Source organism: Ictidomys tridecemlineatus, chromosome 8 (genome assembly GCF_052094955.1).
Source record: "Ictidomys tridecemlineatus isolate mIctTri1 chromosome 8, mIctTri1.hap1, whole genome shotgun sequence".
Taxonomy (NCBI): Eukaryota; Metazoa; Chordata; class Mammalia; order Rodentia; family Sciuridae; genus Ictidomys; species Ictidomys tridecemlineatus.
Window position 1 is genome coordinate 147,245,026 of NC_135484.1, and position 17,837 is coordinate 147,262,862.

The window sequence follows — 17,837 nt, forward strand, 5'->3', positions numbered from 1 at the left end:
ATTTTAGCTATCAGAGTATAAAGTATTTACCATTATTTACCTTTAGAGTTCAGTTACTGATTATAAATGGTAGTCCCCAATTAGCACACTATTTTTCTTACATATTTCAGAGTAACAGGCACTATCAGCATTTGTTTATCACATCTGAGTTTATTAAAAAGAAAGTTTTTAAAAAGTCTTTAAAATGCTAGCAAGAATTTCTAGATTAAACAAAACTTTACAACAGGACGATGTATGAAGTACAGTTAATAGCTTTCCCAAGGATACAGAATTAGTAACCAGTGAACCAGAGAGGAGTCAGGACAATACTGTTGCTATACAATTCTAACTCTAACAAGACAGATAGTCTACCACTTCAATGATACAAAATACATTAAGACTTATCCAATTAAATCATGTAAGACAAAAAAATTGTTCAGTACATTTTGATTTTTACTTAAATTATAGGTAATGCTGTTTTCCAAATACTAAATTAATTTTCACTGAGTAATAGATTGTAATACAGAATTTAAAATGTATTAGGTCACTGGGTGAGGGTTAAAAAATGCATGATAAATAAAATTTCATAGCTCCAAATTTATTTTTTAAATCTAGTACTGGGGACTGAGCCCTGAACCTTGCATATGCTAGGGAAGAACTCTACTATTGAGCTACATCCCAAGCCTGATTTTTTTTTATCTATTTATTTATGTATTTATGAATGTTGCCCAGGTTGACCTTGAAAGTGAAATCCTCCTACCTCAGCACTCAAGTAGGTGGGACTACAGGAGGGTACCATCACAACATGTCTCATAACTCCAAATCTTATTGCTTTCTTTTTTATTTAATCATCTTAATCTATCAAAGTTTGAAGTGTATACTAAAGTATCATATTCTATGTTTCAAACAGTCAAATTTCATCTCCTATTGATGGAAAAATCATAATATTCATATAATTCTTATATTCCAACAGCTAAAAAATATGATTTTTCGGGGGAGGGGGTGATTACTGGGAATTGAACTCAACCACTGAGCCACATCCTCAGCCCTGTTTTGTATTTTATTTAGAGAAAGAGTCTCACTGAGTTGTTTAGTCTCCCTGTTGCTGAGGGTGTCTTTGAACCTGAGATCCTCCTGCCTCAGCCTCCTGAGCTGCTGGGATTGCAGGTGTGTGCCACCATGCCTAGCAATAATGGGTATTTTCTAAAATGGAATACCCATCTACTTATAGTTGTACACTTAACAATTCAAGTTAGCTGGTGCTAGCTAGCTACCATTGGCAGAGTACTTAGCAGATGCCAGGTACCATTTCAAGCACTTTGCTAACTGAATCTTACAGCAACCCTATAAAGTTTCATTATCATCTCCATTTTACAGATGATCATTCTTCAGGGTCACATGATGTATACCCAGATTCAACCTCCTGCCAAATTTTCATTCAAAATTCTAAGCCAAAGCAGGTGTAGTAGTACATACCTATAATCTCAGCTACTTAAGAAGCTGAGATAAAATTGTAAATTTGAGGCTAGCCTGGGCAACTTAGTGAGACCCTGTCTCTAAATTTTTTTAAAAAATTTAATAATTAAAAAAAAAAGCTGAAGATATAGCTCAGTGGTACAGCCTTGCCTGGCACATACGAGGTCCTGGGCTCAAATTCCAGAATTGCATTAATTAATTAATTCAAGCCTTCCTGCCATGTTCCTTGGAATTTTTCCCGCATCATAAATGAAATTACTTCCATGGCTAACTTATTCATAACAAAATATTTCCCTACCTTGGCTTCTAAAATAGGAGATTAGCCTAACCACTATAACTCTGCTACTCTTCTCTCCTTGTCACTCATGAGTCTGGAAATCCTCTAGGTAATTCACTCAATCAAAAGTCCTTTTACTATGAGGACAAATTATTATTATTATTTTTTTCTGAGAGAGAGAGAGAGAGAGAGAGAGAGAGAGAGAGAGAGAGAGAGAGATTTTTTTTAAAGAGAGGGAAAGAGGGAGAGAGAGAGAGAGAATTTTTAGTATTTTATTTTTTAGTTATCGGCGGACACAACATCTTTGTTTGTATGTGGTGCTAAGGATTGAACCCGGGCCACATGCATGCCAGGTGAGAGTGCTACCGCTTGAGCCACATCCCCAGCCCCAGGACAAATTCTTAATATTGCCATATATGCTCTTGTAGTCTCTGTGGGCAAAATGAAATTTATAGAAACCACCTCCAGAAGGACTCAAACATATACAAACTTTGTGCATCCATTTGACCCAGAGCCCATTGCTCCACCATGTGCAGCCTGAACACCCTGCCCAATACTCTCAAAATGGGGTCCCTTGACTACCCATATCAGAATCACCTGGAAATCTTATTTTTAGCAAAACCATTGAAATGAACTTTGAATTTGGCGCTCTAAAAATGGAGTCCAGGAATCTACATTTTAAACTCTCTCCCCAGATGATTCTTTCAGCTCATTAACATTTAAGACACATCCCTAAGGACACATGGACTTGATGAAGAACTCTGACACAAAATCACTATTTTCTGCTCTGCCACATCCCCTGACATCATTCTAGAAACTCTAACAGCAATGTGATAATCCACTGATTTCACACATTAGGCTTTTGCTTTTCTGTTAAAATATTTGTCAGTGACCAGTGCCTTCTGTTCACATCAGCAACCCAATCCTCCCACTGCCACCGGCTAGACCCAGAACCACTCAACTTAATAATCTTAAGTCTAACAGTGAACTCTATTCAACCTATGTTTCTGTGTTCTTCCACCAAATCTACTTTTCAGCCTCAGTCAGACCCCAGTCACATAAGTGTTTTCTCCCTTCTAAATACCCACCTTGCAGCTTTAGTTCCTGCTGTGCTGAGCAAACACAACAGCCAGCCTGTGCCCTCTCACCAGCACTACAGATGGACCTCCCCATGAACTTCAGAGAACACCACCCTGCACCTTCTAGCCCTATCTGAGATGGCTGCTGTGGGCCTGCAACAGCTGCTTTAGCAAGCTGTAACCCTCAGGTTTCTCCTTCATTTCCATTTCAGGTTGGCCTGCTGATACAATCATTATAAGGAATACAGAGCTCTAACTGAATTAAATAACAATTTCCTCACTTAAGCCTCACAACTCTTTGAGAAGGATACATTATTATCCACATTACAAATCAGTAACACTGATGACAAGGGAGATTAATTTGCCTGTGGTTCCATGGCTCTAATGTGACAGCAAGATTCAGCCAGCCAGCTAGCCCCTCTCCACAGCCTGTGCTCAGTTTTTTTCCTCCAGCTCTACTAACTCAAGGAAAAGGAAGGAAGGAGACAGCAGCTCAGCCATTTGCCATTGGAAGGAAAGAGTCCAGGGCTCCTATATTGTTGAAAACTTTGTCCTTTGCTCTGCTGTCCTCCAACTCCACACTGAAAATACATGTTTTGTCTATCCTGAGCCTTTTGAACTCATCTTCATAAAATAGCAATAGACAGTGGCTTAAAAAAAAGAAAAGTTTTGGAAACCTTATCTATAAATGAGCTTTACATGTTGAAACATATGTCTTTTGTCAGTCTGCACTTATAAAGAATAGCATGTGAAGCAGTGTGGAAAACTTTAAGATTAAAAATGAATACTATGGCAAATTTTTCAAACTCACCTCTTACTTTTCTTGTAATTCTCCAGGTGCTGGGACTGCGTATGTTTGTACCTTTCTAACTCACACTGCCCACACAAATCCTCCAGATGCAGCAGGTGGTTTTCTACTTCCTCAAAGCTAGCTTCTAAGTGAGCTGAAAGTATATGATAAAAAGGAACAAATATCAAGACTCCGAATTCTTGAAAAAATATCAAAAAGGTGAAAGTTTAGATTGTTGATATTGTTTTGCACTTATTTACTAATCTTATTGAAGCAACACTGACCAACATTAAACATATTTAAAATTATCTTTCCTGAGTATAATACAAACTTTTCAAGATGTAGCTATCCAAAATACTTCATTAACCAGGATGATGAAGATATGGAGTATCTTGATTAGTTTAATGTTATATCCTAATGATCCTGTATACCACACGCAAATAACCAATTTTCATATGAGGACACAGCAAAATATAATTAATACAAATTATACCAACATAATTTAATCTTTATAATTCCAAGTTACTTCAGCATCATTCTGCCCCTGGCACATCATATACATAAATCTCCAAGATACCTGGGATATGTACAAACACTTGGTAAACACAGGCTTCTGGGTTAATCATCACTTAGTTGGGAGGGGCTCAGCTCCACCTGTCAGCTGACTTGTCTTTTCCTATGCTACTCTGCCTGTAGACCACACAGCTTTGCAACTTTATTGAAACATCGAGATCATCTGATTAAATCTGTCACTGAAAAGATTCAAGACCAAAGCCTAGAGAAACTAATTCAGTGCCTTACCCAAAGTCAGACAGCTCGGGGAAATGTAGCTGGAATCCAAACTAAATTCCTCATAAACTACAATGATTTCCAGTTGACAGGATGCTACATAAGCTAACTTCACAAGTGGAAGGCAAGAACTGGTTGTGTTCTCATACAACAGAAAAGCTGAAGAGGTCAGACTTTAGAACTCATCCAGTCTCACAACCATTACCTGAGCACCCACGGACATGCACCAGCCACTGGGATAGAAGGATGCAGGAGGTAAGTCTTGTGCTCAGGCTGCTTACGTTAGAGGGGAGGCATGTTCCTGTGGCAGCACAGGCTGAGAGGGCTGGGAACGAAGCTGGAGCTTAAAGGAGTGGCATTTAACACAGGTGAGGGGCGAGGAAAAACTGAACCAGAAATGACTCCCAAGGAGGGAAGTAATAGTCACTTCCTGGGGTGGGAGCGGCAGAGCAGAGAAAGGGTGGCTGTGCAGCCTTCCAGGCTGGGGCTCTTTTAAGAACTATGATAAATTTCTTTGCTTATCTACTAGATTTTCATAGGATTTTCTAAACTAGCTTTTCATGAGATTTTCTAGGTAAATTCCTCAAAGTTTACCTGCAATTCTAGGTTTGTTAACATGCAAAATTTTTGTCTGTTTTAAATTAAAATTTCTTTGATCCAAAGATCTATTAAGTCCAGAAACATTCACATACCCTAAATTTTAACTACACTAAATATCTGGGCTTATAAAAACTCCCTCTTCTCTTTGGTATGGCTGAAGGATTAATGACATGGGTTTTGGGGGGAAAATTTTTTATTGAAATTAAACTGTGATGAGAAGTAGTTTAGTAGTTCTGTTCAAAGACATCTTAAGGGATGACTTATATCACTGCATCACTGCAACCACTGATAAATCTGGAAAAAGGCTGATAATAACAATAGTTCGTAATGGTTTTGAATCTATCATCAGAACCACATAAAACAAGTAATACATGGGATTATGGAATGCTCAAATGAAATAATTTGTAAAATCTATTTTTTTTTCTTTTTTGGACTGGGGATTGAGCCCAGGGATGCTTAACTACTAATCCACATCCCTAGACCTTTTTATTTTGAGATAGGGTCTCACTAAGTTACCTAGGGCTTTCCTAAGTTGCTAATGCTGGCTTTGCAATCCTCCTGCCTCAACCTCCAGAGCCACTGGGAATACAAGTGTGTGCCACCATGCCCAGCTGTAAAATCTGATTTTAATCAGTGAATAGTATCTCTAAGATTTTTAAGAATGCTATGAATGGTCCATAAGGAGTTTATGGGGCAGGGGGCAAAATCATGTTACATTAATTGACATTTACAATATTTTTAATTTTAATAAATGGAAAAAATACTGGAAGACAACCTGGGGGCTAGTACTACTAGACTAAAGAAGCAATACTCAGCTCATTCTATGGTAACTAGTTTGATAGTTAAAAAAAAAAAACACAAAAGCCTTTCATAGCTAACAGATTTATTTTATTAGTAACATGAACTAGAAGTGCCCTGGAATCCATTTAACTCTAAGTGACTTGGTCCTTTGGTATTACACATGTACCCTTAGCACAGGGAGGACTGGGCTCAGAGCCAGGCTCTAAAGCATAAGCATAGAAACCCAGCTTTGACCCTCACATGTGAGAGGCAATGCTTTACCTCATCTGTAGAAAGAGGGTGCTATTGTTGGAATGTAAAAAGCTTCTGATAATGCAGGAATATTTATTGGTAAAATGATTATGAGAGCTATAACCTATTTAGTCCATTCTAGTTTGAATGGCCTGACTGGGTGCTTAAATGAAGGCGGGTGGGGCACGACTAGAGGAGATGGGTCACTGGGGGTACGCTCTGGAAGGTGCCCTGTCTTCCTGGGTGCTATGAGGGGAGCATTTTCCCTCTGCCATGCCCTTCCCCCATTATGTGCTGCCTTACCTTGCGCTCAGGGCAATGGAATCAACCCTCTGTGGACTGAGACCTCTGAAACCATGAGCTTAAAATAAACTTTTCCTTCTCTAAGTTGCTCTTGTTAGATATTTTGGTCATGGCAATGCAAAAGCTGACTAAAGGGCTGGGGATATAGCTCAGTTGGCAGAGTGCTTGCCTTGCATGCACAAGGCCCTGAATTCAATCCCCAGCACCATCAAAAAAAAAAAAAAAAAGCTGACTAAAATAGAGGGCTAACAATGAATATCTTGCAAAGTTGTCAAAAAGATTAGGTGATATAAAGTACCAAAATTTAGCACTCAGTTAAATAATTTTGGTACTTTACATCACCTATGCATGGAGAAATTTTTTTTATAAATATCAGCTAAGTTTTATAAAAAAAAAAACTAGTATCTTTGTTGACCAGTAATAATCATGATGTAAAAAGATGTATGGATCTAAAGAGATCAAAATATCAACAACATTAATGAAGTCATATGCTATGAACTGTACTCTAAGTTATGTTCTTAGATTTAAGATCCCCTGTAAATAAGAAGAATTAAATTTCAAATGATTTTTTTTCTTGCAAAAATGGGGATTGAACCTGGGGTCTTGCTCATACTAGGCAAGTGCTCTACTACTGAGTTATATCTTTAGGATTCAAATGGCTTTTTAAAGAAGAAAATAAAAAAAAAATGGGAGTCAATAATAGCCAGGCGTGATGGGTCCCACCTGTAATGCCATCGATTCAGAAGGCTGAGGCAGGAAGACTACAAGTGCAAAGCCAGCCTCAGCAACTTAGCAAGGCCCTAAGCAACTCCTGAGACTCTGTTTTAAAATAAAACATAAAAAGCCCTGGGAATGTGACTCAGTGGATAAACACCCCTGGGTTTAATCTCTGGTACCAAAGAGAGAGAGAGAGAGAGAGAGAGAGAGAGAGAGAGAGAGAGAGAGAGTGTCAATAATTACTATATATTGGAAAATGTATATGCTCCTTTGAGCTTTTCAATTTTTATCTAGACAGATGGCAATTTCATTTAGATTCTAACTCTGTTGGCTGACTAGAGAGCTAATGAGGCCAGGAACTCAAATGAAGTTCACCCCTAGGCAGGCCAATTAATTTCTCATGAGTAGAATTCTGTGCTAGGTACAAATTGTACTTGCTGTCCCAGTCACTCTTCTGTTAATAACATGGGGACCATGTGAAAACATGTGATTGTTTAGTACCAACCTGGAACTCCTAATGAGAAAGACACACACTTCTGAGTAGGCTAACAGCACCATGTTCTTGTGTTGAATGGAATATGTAGATTAAAGATGCTTGGGGTAGCATGTGGTGACTTTATTGCCACTACCAAATTCATATTTAAGTCATTCAGAACCAAGTAGAAGTCTGTAACTTACCACCCAGGGATCTATCACCCTCAGATCACAATCTACTGTTAAATTCTCAGCACCATTCTCCTTCATATAGTCTGCCTTACAGCAACACTCACCATTCCCTGAAGAGCCCTGCACATGTCTGCCTCCTTAACTGGCCTGCTGAAATGCCTCAGTGTTGACAGCCACAGCCGAAGGGGCCCCAGCCAACTTCCAGCTGCCAGCAAACTTCAGCTGCCGGCTGATGATTGGCTCACAGCGGCCCCAGCAACATCTAGCTGATTGGCTCCTCTGCGGTGATGCTCTTTGGGCTGTTTCCCTGCCCTTTCAGACCACGGAGCTGCTCACTGGGGGACTTTTTTGGCTCCGCCCACATGACCCAGCCAATCGGCCTCAAGACCAGGAGGATTGTGGGAGGTGGAGAGGCTTGTGGTTTTGGGGAGAGGTTTGTGGGAAGCCGGTGGTGGCACCTGGGCTCTGAGGGTTTTTCCTGAGGAGCTGTTTTGTTTGGCCTGTGTGGTTCTAAAAAAGTTCATTTCTTTTGACAAGTGGCTCCTGAATTGTGCTCAGCCAGACTGCAGCATTTGGTGGCCCGTTCGGGGGAACAAACCCACGACCTTGGGGTTATCAGCACCAATTAATACTCAAAGGAATAAAAGCAGCAAAGGGAGTGTTTGGGATTTCTCCTATTAAAATTATTACTCCATATACTATGAATCAAATTGATGAATTAGCTAATGAGTTAAATACTTGGGCAATAATCATGTGCAAATCTAATGTTTCATTTGATAACCACTTACCATCTACTCCTTTATTGTCTTTTTTGGTCATCGCATGCTGTAATTTTTCCAAAAATGACAAGAAAAACACCTATCATGAATGCTCCAAATATATTCACTGATGGGTCAAATAATGGTACACCAGCAATAGTTACCCCTGATCAAACTTTTACACTTTTAGTACCCAAACAATCAGCTCAAAAGGTAGAGCTTAATGCAATATTTCAAGCTTTTGTGATGTTTAAAAATTCTGTATTTAATTTATTTTCTGATAGTCAGTATATAGTTAATGCTATAGTATCCCTTGAAGATGCTGGTAGGATTTCCCCTTCCTTTACTGTTTTCTCTTTGCTTTCCACTATACAAAGTCTAATCTGGGACAGAAAAGATCCATTCTTTATAGGACATATCAGGGCACATACAGGATTCCCTGGAGCCCTTAGTTTGGGCAATGATTTAGCAGATAAAACTACACATGACATACATATTTTCTCTACACTAGAAGAAGCTATAAATTTTCATAAAAAGTTCCATGTCAATGCTAATACTTTACAAAAGCGTTTTAAAATAACTAAGGAACAAGCTAGACAAATAAAACAATGTCAAAGTTATGTGACCTTTTTACCATAAGTTAATCTTGGAGTCAATCCTAGAGTACTGATACCTAACCATATTTGGCAGATGGATGATCACACACTTGCAAGAATTTGGAAAATTAAAATATTTGCATGTTACAGTTGATACTTCTTCTGGATTTTTGATAGGCTCTCTTCATGCCGTAGAAAAAACTAAAGATGTTATAGCTCATTGCTTACAAAATTTTGCCACTGTGGGCATTCCAAAACAGTTAAAAACAGATACTGCCTCTGGTTATACTTCTGCCTCTTTTAAACAATTTTGCTCAACATTTGGCATTACTCACATAATAGGAATTCCATACAATCCACAGGGATAAGGCATAGTTGAAAGAGCTCATCAAACTATTAAAATGTACTTATTAAAGCAAAAAGAAGGAATTGATAAGGGGTATATATTCCCCAAAGATAAACTTAAAATAGCACTTTTTACTCTAAACTTTTTAAATTTGGATTCATCAGGACTTAGTGCTGTGGAAAGGCATATGTGTCCAAAAAAATGTGCATAAGCCCAAGGTACTTTGGAAGGATATTCTAACAGGACAATGGAAAGGTGCTGACCCAGTGATTGTCTGGAGTTGGGGGCCTGTTTGTGTGTTTCCACAGGGAGAACATTAGCCGATTTGGATTCCAGAGAGATTAACTAAAGCGATTTCTACAGACCAAAAAGAAGATGATTTGGCTCAAATCCATAACAGCTGATATCCCAAACTCCAGTTTGGCTATTCTTACATCTGCAACAGAACCAAGATGCTTTTTTCAATATCTATTTTATTATTGCCCTTTCCCATATCATGAAGTTCTATTTTGTTTTTTGAGCTCATACAGACCTAGGTTAATGTTTTGCTGATCAGTTCTAATTTTTGACTATAGAGTTTTTAAACATTGTAATGGAGATTTCACCTGTAAAAAGTTATAAGGCCTTTACTATTATGTTATGTATTGTATGTATTATATTATGTGTGCACACTTGTGTTTTCTGTTATATATTTGAATGTACGTATGTCCATATATCATATATGATGAGCGCTCATGAAAAAATGGATCCAAATATTTTTTTTCACATGATTTAAATGGTTTAATTTAAATTGGGTAAACAGCTGTTGAGGATTTTTTTTAATATATGAACAAAAAAGGAGGTTAACTTTCACCTTTCCTTTTCATTATATTTAATAATTCTCTTCAAGACAATGTAAATTGTTAAAAAAATTGTTTTCTTTTAGTGCCTTCTGGAATGTTACATAATTTTTTCTTTAGCCATTATTGCCAGAATTCCTATCTTCATCCCAGTGCTGGTGAAGACAAAGATAAAACCAATCTACAGCTTCTGCAATAGCCATCACTGAACTGCTTGCAGAACTTGCCTGGACTATGTATCACTTGTATGCATTGTGAACTCACCTGTATGCATTGTGAACTATCTGTTGGTGCAGTGACTTGTGGTAGTATTGGGGTATTTTTGCTGATGATGTCATCAGTGGTACAATTTTTCCAAAAGGAGCCGTCAATTGGCTTGGTGTATCTTTCTCCCTTCTGCTTGTCATGATCATTCAGCTAAAATTTGGGGGCCAACACAGGTGAGGCAAAGAACCTCACCACCCCCCGCTGGTACAAAGACCTCTCCACAGGTGTGGCTGTATACTGGACCGGTAGTCAGTGACGGGTAAGATCCAACTGCAATGGTGCCAACCTAAGACAGGAGGCTGACGCCTTGTGGTCAGCTCATCCGATAACGGGTAAGGACCATATGTACTATTGGACAACCTAAGGCAGGCACGGTCCCTAAGCCACATGCTTGTTGTTTAAACAGAGAGGGGGAGATGGTGTTCGGCACCTCAGCTTACCCCCAGTCCCACCCAGGCCCTCAGCAAACCCTTCTCTGTCTCCTGAGGCCCAAGGAGCCCTGCCTCCAGCCCAAGGAGCTGCTTCATACTCTGCTTCCACGACCTCTGACCCTCACACAGGACTGACACCACAGCTCTGTACGCTCTTCTCTCCGAGGAATCAGTAAAGGTGTCAAGGGTGAAGGCTGTGCTCTCACATCTTTTATATCTAGTCTGCTGAATTCAATGAAGAATCATCTCTGGTGACAGAGTGATACTATTATTTCACAATATAAAACAGCTAAAAAACAAATCTATGATACATGTTTATCTAATTTAAATATTAAGAATTTATGCTAAAAGTTAAAAAAATTAAATTTTCTATTTGATTTAAACTTTTAAATTTTTTGCAGTAATAGAGATTGCTTTCCTAATCTGTGCAAGGCCCTGGATTCAATCTACCACTGAGCTACACCTCCAGCTCTTTAAATTTTTTATTTTGAGACATAGTTTTGCTAAATTGCTAAGCCTTGCCTCAAACTTGCAATCATCCTGCTTCAGCTACCCAAATAGCTGGGATTACAGGCATGAGTCACTGCCCATTTTAACTATTATTATTGTTTTACTTATTTATTTTTTTGGTACTGGGTATTGAACCCAGAGGGTACTTTACCACTGAGCCATATCCTAGCCCTTTCTATTTTTTACTTTGTCATAGGGTCTCACTAAGTCATTTAGGACTTCCCTAAATTGCTGAGGCTGGTCTTGAACTTGCAATCCTCCTGTCTCAGCCTCCTGAGTTGCTGGGATTATAGGCATGTGCCACCATGCCTGGCTCCATTTTAACTTTTAAAAAGCTTGAAATCGGTAATAAAATACAGAAGAATTACACTTAGAAATCTTTCTTTCTATCTATCTATCTATCTATCTATCTATCTATCTATCTATCTATCTATCTATCGGTATTTTGAATTGAACTCAAGGACACTTAACCACTGAGCCACATCCCTAGCCCTACTTTGTATTTTATTTAAAGACAGGGTCTCATTGAGTTACTTAGTGCTTCACTAAGTTGCTGAAGCTGGCTTTGAACCCGAGATCCTCCTGTCTCAGCCTCCTGAGCCACTGGGATTACAGGCATGCATACACCACCAAGCCCGGCTTCATTCCTTTTTATATTAAAACATTTAAAAACCTTTTACATTATTACAAACATACATGATATAAATATTTTTAATTAAATTGGCAGAAATTTAGTTTCCCTATTACAACCTGCTCATTTTCTATCATAAAACTAGTTGCACAGATGAGTACATTTGGTAACCCATCTAGAATGCACGTACACAGAACACTAGCAGGCCTCCATGGACACAAATGCACCTTAACAAGGAGCTCCAGCCTCACCATTTTGCTTACTGTAACAACAGCATATGTCTCGTTTAGTGACTAGTGGAGAATATAGGTGGAATTTTATTGTGAAAAGCCATTTGGGAACGCCTGACAGCTGTGTAGGAAACAGCTCCACAAATCTTTGTGAGAAGATTGTCCCAAAGGAAGAGCAATTCTGCTTGAAATTTTTCTTTGTCCCATTTGTTTCAAATATATATTATCTATAGTATAGCCACTGATAAATGAAGAATGAAGTAGCACACTAAAACTAATTATTTCACACGTAATGAGTTCTTTTCTAACAAAATAATTACCCTCATAGAACAAAAAAATCTTCTTTGGCTGCAAACCTATATACTAAGAGGCCAGGTACTAAAAGATGACAAGACTTTTCAAACACTTACATTAAACTTTTATGTACTAAAATAATAAGGTAATGATGATATGTTAATAAGGAAATTTAAAGAGGTGCATTAACTTGTAAAAAGCCTTTACAGAACAAATGAGATCTCTGTAGTAGACTAAAAAGAGTCTAAAGAGTTAGGGTGACCTTTGAAGAGTCTAATTACAGAAAGTACCCTGGACAATAAGATAACCTAGTTCATGAAACACTAACAGCTATGACAGTCTCACTAATAAATGTCCTCTCAAATTCTGTACAGAAGAAAGCAAAATGGTTAGGTTAGATCAAAAGAAAGATACAAAGTCAGAATATGACTGCCATTCACTGACATTACTGTTATCTAAGAACAGAATATTCTATTCTAGATGAAGGAACAATCATAAAATAGATCACACAAAATAACGGAAAATTCAAACACAAGGCCTTGATGGGTTAAACTTTAATAAAGGAATAGGATTAGACTACCCTCTAGTGGAAACTGAAGATAATTCAATATATACAGCACTTTACAAATATATTTTCCCAGCTTTGTGAGAAAGTGCACACTGTGGTTATTTCACAGAATAAGAGTACAGAATCTGGATTACATACTTCATTTCATCCTTACATATTGTCTTTCAATTTCATGACATTTAATGTAGTGGTTTTGCATTCTAACCTTTGTGCTGCACAAGTTAAATTTTGTAACATCTACTCAAACCCTTCTGTCATAGAAAGATGGTTTTGTAAAATCACAAAAACTAAAAGGACTCCTACTTGCATGTCAGCATCCTGATGGCAAGTACCCTACCTTGCTCCCAGCTGTATCCCCAGATCCTATAAATAGTGCCTGGTTCATATACCAGGAAGCATTGTGCTAAGCATTTAAAGTTTGTCATCTTATTTAATCCTCCAACTACCCTATAAGGCAAGTTGTCCCTCGGTATTCTTGTGGGATAGGTTCCAGGACTCCTGAGAATACCAAAGTTCTTGGGTGCTCAAGTTCCTTATACAAAATGGTGTAGTATATAAACTACCCACAACCTCCTATATACTTTAAATAAATAAATTTTAGACAATTTATAATACCTAATATGATGAAAATTGCAATGTAAATAATTGTTATATTGTATTGTCAAGGAAAAGTGACTATACACATTCAATACAGACACAACTTTTTAATAAATATTTTTTATATGCAGTTGGTTAAATGTGCAGATGAGGAACAAGTGGATAAAAAGGGCTGACAGTATTTGAGCCTCATTTTGCAGACAAGGGAACTAAAGGTTGAAACAGTTAAGAAGCCTGCATAAGTCTCACAGTTAGGAGTTGTAGAATTGAGAAATAATCTCAGATCTGAGGGTTCCTATTCTTTGTTTTTCAATTTCCAGCATACATTATCATTTTTTCCTTAAATGACAAGCTTTACCAGTAACTATCAATTAAACAGGCTTTTATAAGCTAGACAGATCACATCCCATGAAAAATCAATAGGAATGGTTTAGCTACTGTTACTTAACAATTCCTAAGGGGGCAGGTAATCAGGAGTCATATTTATTAAGCCATAGGATAGCGCAGCTAAAAGCATCATCAAAGTCTAAACTCACATAAACTCTTACTCTTTAATAAAAACAGCCCCTCCAATGAGAAAGGCAAGACCAATAAGAGGTAAGTAGCCAGGAAAATGGAGAGACTGATAAGATACAGTATTAGATCTGATGAGAAGGTGAAAAATTAAAAGTGAAAGTATTTTCTTCTGAATTAATTTTCTATTGTTGTTCCACTATTTAATATTTGTAATATTATAATCATGATATTTAGGTGATAGGAGATATTTTGCGACTATTAAAAAGAAGAACCCAATAATATATAAACAAACATTTAAAACACTAAGTGCTTCTGATATCAAAAAATGATGCCTAGGACTTGGGTTGTAGCTCAGTACAAGGCCCTAGGTTCAATCCCCAGTACCAAAATAATTTTGATAATATTCAAAATTAATTCATAAAGTTCATTAATGATACAGGTGTTTATAAAGCCTGTATCACAAAACTTGACTTCATAATGTTTTCCTGTTGTAACATCAACAGTGACTTTATGGAGTTTAAGTTGATTAGCTAAGTTTCACAATTTCTTTTTTTTTTCTTTTTTTATTGGTTGTTGAAAACATTACATAGTTCTTGATATATCATATTTCACACTTTGATTCAAGTGGGTTATGAACTCCCATTTTTACCCTGTATACAGATTGCAGAATCACATCAGTTACACTTCCATTGATTTACATATTGACATACTCATGTCTGTTGTATTCTGTTGCCTTTCCTATCCTCTACTATCCCCCTTCCCCTCCCTTCCCCTCCCCTCTTCTCTACCCCCTCTACTGTAATTCATTTCTCCCCCTTGTATTATTTTTCCCTTTCCCCTCACTTCCTCTTGTATGTAATTTTGTATAACCCTGAGGGTCTCCTTCCATTTCCATGCAATTTCCCTTCTCTCTTCCCTTCCCTCCCACCTCTCATCCCTGTTTAATGTTAGTCTTCTTCTCATGCTCTTCTTCCCTACTCTGTTCTTAGTTACTCTCCTTATATCAAAGAAGACATTTGGCATTTGTTTTTTAGGGATTGGCTAGCTTCACTTAGCATAATCTGCTCTAATGCCATCCATTTCCCTCCAAATTCTATGATTTTGCCATTTTTTAATGCAGAGTAATACTCCATTGTGTATAAATGCCACATTTTTTTTCCATTCGTCTATTGAAGGGCATCTAGGTTGCTTCCACAGTCTTGCTATTGTGAATTGTGCTGCTATGAACATCGATGTAGCAGTGTCCCTATAGCATGCTCTTTTTAGGTCTTTAGGGAATAGACCTAGAAGGGGAATAGCTGGGTGAAATGGTGGTTCCATTCCCAGCTTTCCAAAAAATCTCCATACTGCTTTCCAAATTGGCTGCACCAATTTGCAGTCCCACCAACAATGTGCAAGTGTACCCTTTTCCCACATCCTCGCCAGCACTTGTTGTTGTTGGACTTCATAATGGCTTCCAATCTTACTGGAGTGAGATGGTATCTTAGGGTGGTTTTGATTTGCATTGCTCTGACTGCTAGAGATGGTGAGCATTTTTTCATGTACTTGTTGATTGATTGTATGTCCTCCTCTGAGAAGTGTCTGTTCAGGTCCTTGGCCCATTTGTTGATTGGATTATTTGTTATCTTATTGTCTAATTTTTTGAGTTCTTTATATACTCTGGATATTAGGGCTCTATCTGAAGTATGAGGAGTAAAGATTTGTTCCCATGATGTAGGCTCCCTATTTACCTCTCTAATTGTTTCTTTTGCTGAGAAAAAACTTTTTACTTTGAGTAAGTCCCATTTGTTGATTCTAGATATTAACTCTTGTGTTATGGGTGTCTTATTGAGGAATTTGGAGCCCGACCCCACAGTATGTAGGTCGTAGCCAACTTTTTCTTCTATCAGATGCCGTGTCTCTGATTTGATATCAAGCTCCTTGATCCATTTTGAGTTAACTTTTGTGCATGGCGAGAGAAAGGGATTCAGTTTCATTTTGTTGCATATGGATTTCCAGTTTTCCCAGTACCATTTGTTGAAGATGCTATCCTTTCTCCATTGCATGCTTTTAGCCCCTTTATCAAATATAAGAAAGTTGTAGTTTTGTGGGTTGGTTTCTGTGTCCTCTATTCTGTACCATTGGTCTGTTTTGGTACCAGTACCATGCTGTTTTTGTTACTATTGCTCTGTAGTATAGTTTGAAGTCTGGTATCGCTATATCACCTGATTCACACTTTCTGCTTAGCATTGTTTTTGCTATTCTGGGTCTTTTATTTTTCCATATGAATTTCATGATTGCTTTCTCTATTTCTACAAGAAATGCCGTTGGGATTTTGATTGGCATTGCATTAAACCTATAGAGAACTTTTGGTAATATCGCCATTTTGATGATGTTAGTTCTGCCTATCCATGAACAGGGTATATTTTTCCATCTTCTAAGATCTTCTTCAATTTCTCTCTTTAGGGTTCTGTAGTTTTCATTGTATATGTCTTTCACCTCTTTTGTTAGGTTGATTCCCAAGTATTTTATTATTTTTGAGGATATTGTGAATGGAGTGGTTGACCTCATTTCCATTTCAGAGGATTTGTCACTGATATACAGAAATGCCTTTGATTTATGCGTGTTGATTTTATATCCTTCCACTTTGCTGAATTCATTTATTAGCTCTAATAGTTTCTTTGTAGACCCTTTTGGGTCTGTTAGGTATAGAATCATGTCATCTGCAAATAGTGATAATTTAAGTTCTTCTTTTCCTATTTTTATGCCTTTAATTTCTTTCGTCTAATTGCTCTGGCCAGTGTTTCGAGAACTATGTTGAAAGAAGTGGTGAGAGAGGGCATCCCTGTCTTGTTCCAGATTTTAGAGGGAATGCCTTCAATTTTTCTCCATTCAGAATGATGCTAGCCTGAGGCTTAGCATAGATTGCTTTTACAATGTTGAGGTATGTTCCTGTTATCCCTAGTTTTTCGAGAGTTTTGAACATAAAGGGATGCTGTACTTTGTCGAATGCTTTTTCTGCATCTATTGAGATGATCATATAGTTCTTATTTTTAAGTCTATTGATGTGGTGAATAACATTGATTTCCGTATATTGAACCATCCTTGCACCCCAGGGATGAATCCTACTTGATCATGGTCCACAATTTTTTTGATATGTTTTTGTATCCGATTCGCCAGAATTTTATTGAGGATTTTTGCATCTAGGTTCATTAGAGATATAGGTCTGTAGTTTTCTTTCTTTGAAGTGTCTTTGTCTGGTTTAGGAATCAGGGTGATGTTGGCCTCGTAGAATGAATTTGGAAATTCTCCCTCTTTTTCTATTTCCTGGAATAGCTTGAAAAGTATTGGTATTAGTTCCTCTTTAAAGGTTTTGTAAAACTCTGCTGTATACCCATCCAGTCCTGGGCTTTTCTTGGTTGGTAGTCTTTTGATCGCTTCTTCTATTTCATCCATTGATATTGGTCTGTTTAAATTGTGTGTATCCTCCTGACTCAGTCTGGGAAAATCATATGACCTAAGAAATTTATCGATGTCTTCACTATATTCTATTTTATTGGAATATAG

At 37.6% G+C, this 17,837-nt stretch overlaps 1 protein-coding gene across 3 annotated transcripts in view; it reads right to left on the reverse strand.

Moving 5' to 3' along the window:
• The window catches only part of Dtnbp1 (dystrobrevin binding protein 1), a 144,383-nt gene that overhangs the window by 97,285 nt on the left and 29,261 nt on the right, over window positions 1-17,837 (reverse strand). For all 3 annotated transcript variants that reach the window (XM_078020565.1, XM_078020563.1, XM_078020564.1), the window contains exon 6: window positions 3,623-3,755. In XM_078020565.1, the coding sequence (XP_077876691.1) occupies window positions 3,623-3,755 (133 nt within the window). The remainder of the gene's footprint in view (window positions 1-3,622; window positions 3,756-17,837) is intronic.